General features: G+C 34.0%; 1 protein-coding gene across 3 annotated transcripts in view; it reads left to right on the top strand.

Moving 5' to 3' along the window:
• The window catches only part of LOC144968031 (uncharacterized), a 98,407-nt gene that overhangs the window by 82,052 nt on the left and 10,057 nt on the right, over positions 1 to 6,298 (top strand). For all 3 annotated transcript variants that reach the window (XR_013644500.1, XR_013644501.1, XM_078905985.1), the window contains 8 exons: positions 1 to 49; positions 784 to 882; positions 1,792 to 1,890; positions 2,374 to 2,472; positions 3,307 to 3,405; positions 4,268 to 4,345; positions 5,113 to 5,295; positions 5,651 to 5,848. The exon at positions 1 to 49 is cut by the window's left edge and continues 50 nt beyond it. Coding sequence is in view for 1 of the 3 variants with exons in the window: in XM_078905985.1 (XP_078762111.1) it covers positions 1 to 49; positions 784 to 882; positions 1,792 to 1,890; positions 2,374 to 2,472; positions 3,307 to 3,405; positions 4,268 to 4,345; positions 5,113 to 5,295; positions 5,651 to 5,848 (904 nt within the window). In the remaining 2 variants the exon portion in view is untranslated. The remainder of the gene's footprint in view (positions 50 to 783; positions 883 to 1,791; positions 1,891 to 2,373; positions 2,473 to 3,306; positions 3,406 to 4,267; positions 4,346 to 5,112; positions 5,296 to 5,650; positions 5,849 to 6,298) is intronic.

Genomic DNA, 6,298 nt, shown 5'->3' with positions numbered 1-6,298 from the left:
TGTCCACATGTTGCTGCAGTCAGGCTGTGACCCCGACCTTCAAGATGAGGTAAGAAGGGTTCGAATACAACCTGATTTATTAAATTAGGTAGCAATAAGAAAATTCAGAGCAGCTAGAAGGTGGATTAGATGTTTGAGGAAAATCAAGCTGTTGTTGTTTTGGTTGTTGATGGTGATGAGGAGGAAGGGGGAGGGGAGGGGGGGGGGGGCATGGGGGGAATAGGAGGAAGGGGAGGTTGAAGTTGCGGGTATGAAGGCAAAATGACATGGCGGAAATTGTGTTGTGGAGAAGGAAGAGTAAGTTGAACATTTTGAGACATATCAATTATTTCATTTTGACAAAGAGGTCGGTATGCCTGCGTTAAAAGCACTTAAAAGAAAGGAACCGTGTTTACCCAAGAAAAGGAAATGCGCAAAAATTAACCAAAACAGAAACAAACAAAAAACAACAAAAGATTGAGACCCCTGTCTACTTTAATAAGGCATTAAACACACTTGATTGTGATGCGAACGAGGCCATAGGGATATAAGTAGTGATACGAATCCCAATGCATACAGAAGGGTGCCTGACAGACGACTTGGCCTACATGCATGACATGAAAATATGGATTTGAATTACCTGATTGGGGAGAGGTGGCCGGGGGAGGGGGGGGGGGGTTGGTTAATGAAGCGAGCATTGTGGAACGCATTGAGGTTGATACAACCGGGGAATTCTCTGTATAAAAATGTGCGAACTCATTTAATTTATTCATAATATATCGTTATTTAATTTATCTTTTTCAGCATGGCAACGCAGCGATTCACGAGGCTTGTTGGAATGGTTTCAGTAAATCAGCTGAGGTTCTCGTCAACTTCCACTGTAACGTTTGTCTTACCAACAGGGTAAGTAAGCATTGTCCCAGGTGCTGGATGTGTTAAACAACAAAAACTAAACAAAACAAACAAACAAACAAAAAAGAAAAGAGAAACAAAACTCTTTGATTGACGGGGTTTTCAAGTTTTAAAAGGGAAAGGGGGAAAGGGGGGGGGGGGGGTTGAATTCGTGTGTTGATTGCTAAATTTTTCTTTTTTAAAAGATGCTATCTAATTTTTTTTGCCAACCAAATCAGTTGTTCCAGCTTGTAAGCATTTATCCATTTTTCTTTTGTTTTTACACAGTGATGCATCGAATTACTTACTGGGTATCCGGTATCGGTGTTCAAGCCAATGCATTTTCAAACCGTTTGTATTAAAGATTGCGAATAAATATATAATTCAAGCGTGCGGGTCGATCATTTCGCATAGAAGCATGAACTGAACATGGCTATGGCTAGAAACAAAAGTATGCGTCCCTTGCATATAGAATAAATTGTTGTTGATTGCTTAATTTTCGGACACCAAAAGTTCAATGGTCATTGTCGTCTGGATTGGTCGATTTTTGTGCTTATAATTTAATGGGATTTATGTCTGATAACCAGACACAATTATGGGCTTGTTTTAACATTGTTGTTATGGACAATATTAATTTTGTGTTAGTTTGATAGTATTTCCATTACAACAATGAGACCATAACTATCAATTTGGGTTATCCGACTTGCAAATAAGTATATGTCGATTTATGTTTAAAGGATTTAAACAAAGAATTAAATGAGTGACCAACGTCTTTTTCTTCCTTTTCCAAAAAAATCTGTCATGTAATTAAACCACTTTTTTAAACCAATATTTTTTATTCCATCATCACCTACTGATATTGTAAATGTTTTTTCTCTCTTATTTTTTTATTTTTTTATTATGTGCATCCTTATTTTACAGGCTGGTTTTACAGCTCTTCATTTGGCAGCACAGAATGGGCACAACGAATGCTCCCGAGTTCTTCTCTATGCAGGATGTGACTCTAACCTGAAGAACAATGTGAGTAAATAATCAAATCCTATGTTACCAATGAAATTGTGGCCCATTTTCTGTAAATACGATACCAATGCATAAAGTTTAACATCCACTTGTATTGTAATTCATAACAGGAATAATTCGGTCATTCCAATCCGAACATTGAAATCACAATGGAAATACAACACAGCATGAGCTTCATGGTACCTAAAATTGTGTATGATGGACATATTTCTATGAAGGAACTTGGCCCAAACACTTACACCACCATCATCATAACAATAATAATCATTATCATTGTCAATGTCGTCGTCGTCATCATCATCATCACCATCATCATCTCCACCACCAGCACCAATATCATTATTATTTTCGTTTTCATCATCATCATCATCATCATCATCATCACCATCATCATCTCCACCACCAACATAATCATTATCACACCAATTATCAATCGTTATGTTATATCCTTCCTCATCTCATCTCCATCCCCACCCCCAACAGTACGGAGATACAGCCCTCCACACAGCAGCTCGTTACGGCCATGCAGGAGTGGCTAGAATCCTCATCAGTGCCAAATGTCTGCTCAGTGAACAAAACAAGGTGAGATTGTTTGACAGCAACCAAGTCATACCTAAAAAGATTTAATTTGTACCAGTTCATATATCAGTGAATTTATAACTATGGATAGTGTCAAAATATTGTACAATTACAAGCGAAAGAAAAAAAGGGATGTTTAACTTTCATTTATTAAGATATAAGATGTGCCATTATATTTGGATTTTTGTATATTTAGATATATCATAAGGAAGCACACTAAGTGTCAAGCAATGAGAATGTAAATTTGTGCTGCTTTTACCATTTGAAAAATAATCAGATATAAATGAAAAAAAAAAGAATTAAGAAGTAAACAATCCCTTTTGCCATTTACCTTGATTGATAAAAAAAAATTTAATTAATCACTCATATCAACGAATATAAACTCATGACTGTGGCAAATGGGAATCTAATGTAGTAATTAAAATAAATCTGTGAATGTGAGAGCTGTTCTAAACAACATTAATCCACGAATGGAGTAGGTACTACCTACACGATACTTTTTACTTACTCCATTTTCAAATTGATATGTTTTGCTGCTTTATATTACAAATCAATTTTGTCCCCTAAATATAGTTTCAACACATTATGAAATAATATACACAACCTGCTAGAATTGCCTTTTTCCTGATTATTAATTTCTTTGCACTCTGGTGTAACACATAAACTCTGATATCCTCTAAGCCATCTAGTTCACCATACAAATTATTATTCCTGTAATCTTGTTTTTGTTAATTCAGTATACATAATCATTATCTGAAAAGAACAGATCTGGTGTATATGTTTAAATCAAAATAATCTAGGATTTAAAAAGAAAATGAACTTTTTTTTTTGGATCAGAATGGTGACACAGCTTTGCACATAGCTTCTGCCTTGAAGCGTCGAAAGATTGCCAAGATTCTGGTGGAATCAGGACTAGATACAGACCTATTGAACAAGGTATGGTAGACTAGGTGCATTTTTAACCGGTTGGTATTCATTGTTTAATGGGTGTTTTTTTTTTCTCCATTATTTTTTTGTTCCTCTCAACTGGACTCTTAATTTATGTGCTTGATCTTGATTGAAAAAATGTATATGAAACAGTGCCAGACAAAGCAGGGAGAAAAACACAAGAGAAAAAATAAACTTCCCAAAAAATCAGCCTGCCTAGAATGGCTTGATTTTTTTGGATGTTTTTTCCTTTTCTTGTGTTCTTCTCCCAGCTTTGTTTGACATTGTTTCATATATATTTTTTTTCAGATCTTTATCTTACGCCAGTGCCTGCTCCCTAATTTGTGCTTGATGTGTGAATTTTGTATATTACCATCATGACTGGTTAAGGACATTACAAGTTGTGACTGAAACGAAGTTTTGATTAGATTATTTAAAATCTATTGCCATTGCAAAGTGCTGAGAAGCTGTATAGCTTAATTGTAACATTGTTGAGATAGGAGAAACATATTGTTGAGATAGGAGAAACATTGTCAACAATTAACAATCCTATGTTTAAAATATGATAACAAGGCTACAAATGCATTAAAAATCAATGTTATTAAACCTAAGAAATATGCATATTATGGTTTCATGATTGAGCATGGTAAATTTTTTTACTGAGGTTTAATTAGATTGAAATAAAATCATCAACAGAAGATCAAAAAAAATGTTTTAATGTTAAAATCTCAATGGTAATTTGTAACGTAACTTTTAACAAAATCACTCTTTCAAAAATTCTAATATTTAAGTTTTGTTCAAAAGAACATGACGAGGAATGATTTAAATGAGAAATGATTTTAAAAGAAACATTTTGAAATTGTCTTCACAGCAAGGAGAGACTGCTTCGGATGTTGCTCAACGAAAAGACCATCCAGAAATTGTTATTATCATAGATAATTTTAGCAAGGTGAGTTGGTTTTTATTTTCAGCTTCGGTTGGTTTAAAACACATTATTTGTTATTTATTACAATTTCTTTTGTCTTTCATTGTCGGGGATTGAAAGGGTCAATATAAGGCTTTATTATTATATCTGATAATTGATGTCAGTCAAATGTTCTCCTATATTAATTTTTAAATCCATTCTAGAAACTCATATCATCAACATGTTTTAATTGATTTTAATTTCCCCAAAATAGCAAAAAGAAATTAGTTTTCATGCTTTAAATTATGTGACTTTAAAAGAAATTGTTTTGAAAATTCCTATACAATCTCAGAACCTGTTTTGATTATTTGTACATAGCAGTCCAAAAGCAGTAAAGTCCTTTAATATGTAAAACTCAAACTCAAAAGTTGCACATACCTGATCCTCCTGTGATGACATGCCAAAATATACTTTATTGAAATACTTTTACCCAGTCTTATTAATCCTTAGAATATTTCCACTCTCTGGATTAGATACACTATAAGGGAATTCCATAGATGTAATCAATTCATGTACAAAGTTGTGGGGAAAATGTAAAGTAAAATGAATTAATTTCAATAGTAGAGGATTGTGTCTAGAGTTTTGTTTTATTTGCCTGTTTATTTTAAAAGCACACTCAATCAAGCATAGCAAAGCATTGCACTTATCTTTAGAAAGACCTCTATTCCGTAGTAACGAATTTTGTTTTGTTTTATGTTATTTTTTTTTTTTTACAATTACTTTTAAGGGATTTTTAAATTTCTTTACAACAGCCCAAGACTAAACAGTCTGGAAGGCGCCACCACGAGGGTCTGGGTGTGACTTTCAAGGACGAGATAGAACTTGCTGACGGCCCAGTTGTGTGTCCAGAGGATGAGCCACCTCTGAAGCCTGAACCCGAGGCCAAGGCGGAGAAACAGGAGAGGCGTTTCTTCTTTTTTAAGAAAAAGAAAAAGGTGCATTGAGAAGAAGCTATTGTAGAAGAAATGATGGATTGAGATAGGTTTCTTTTTCTTTTTTTTCACCAGTATTTAAAAAAAAATTTATCCACAAATTTTATATTAAAACAGAATATTTCTATTAATAGCTAAAAATAAGGTCGGTTACTTTTACGTATCTCTTGTTTAAAGTTGATAATAGCTGAGATCAGACTAAAGTAAAATCATTATATATTCACTAAAATTAAAATCCAAATACAGATAATGCTTTGAAAAAAAAACACACACAAAAAAAAGCAAACAATTGGATGAAAAAATATCAGCAAGAAATTGTTTGAAATTCAACTTCAATTTCCTTTGCAATTTGTTTCAGGATGCCAAAGATAAAAGTCCAACAACTCCCACTGGAACAGGGCAGGCCTCCAACCAAGGGAAACAAGCCCCTCGCCTCTTTCCGACACCCCAACAGCAAGCAGAGAGACAGAAGGCAGCTGTTTTGGGTTTCTTCTCCCAATATGTTCCCAGGGATGGAGTTCAGCTGTACCGAGATTTGGCGGGAAATGTTAAACAGGTAAGAATGTCATTTGTTTTTGTTATTTACTCCCTTTTCTATGCAACTCTTCAAGAAAATATTTGACTAAAATTCTCAGAAATATGTATGGAAGGGTGAGGAAATTGATTTGTTATTTTTCTTCTTTTTTTAAATACTGACTTAGTAAACCATCAGTCTCGCCGTGTAGTGTTGTTTTCTTTGTAACAGTTTTTGTCTCTTGTGGCAAATCTATGACTAGACACATGATTGAGTTGCTCTCGGAATTCTACTTCTGTTCATTGTTAAAACAAATCTTCTTTGTCTTTCTTTGTCTTAGGTGCTAAGCTTGAGATAAATAATTTCTTGCTTTTCTAATCATCTTCCTTTTTTTCCTGGTGCTGATATTGCCTTTAAGCTAAAACCCTAAGCCAAAAGAAATAAAATATTTTCTTCCTTTTATTTCCATGAAATAAAAATGTTATATCAATA

Source organism: Berghia stephanieae, chromosome 3 (assembly GCF_034508935.2).
Source record: "Berghia stephanieae isolate SIO BIC M18660-M18661 chromosome 3, UCSD_Bste_1.3, whole genome shotgun sequence".
In the NCBI taxonomy this organism is placed as follows: Eukaryota; Metazoa; Mollusca; class Gastropoda; order Nudibranchia; family Aeolidiidae; genus Berghia; species Berghia stephanieae.
The sequence above is the reverse complement of the archived record's forward strand: the minus strand, read 5'-3'. Positions and strand labels throughout refer to the sequence as shown.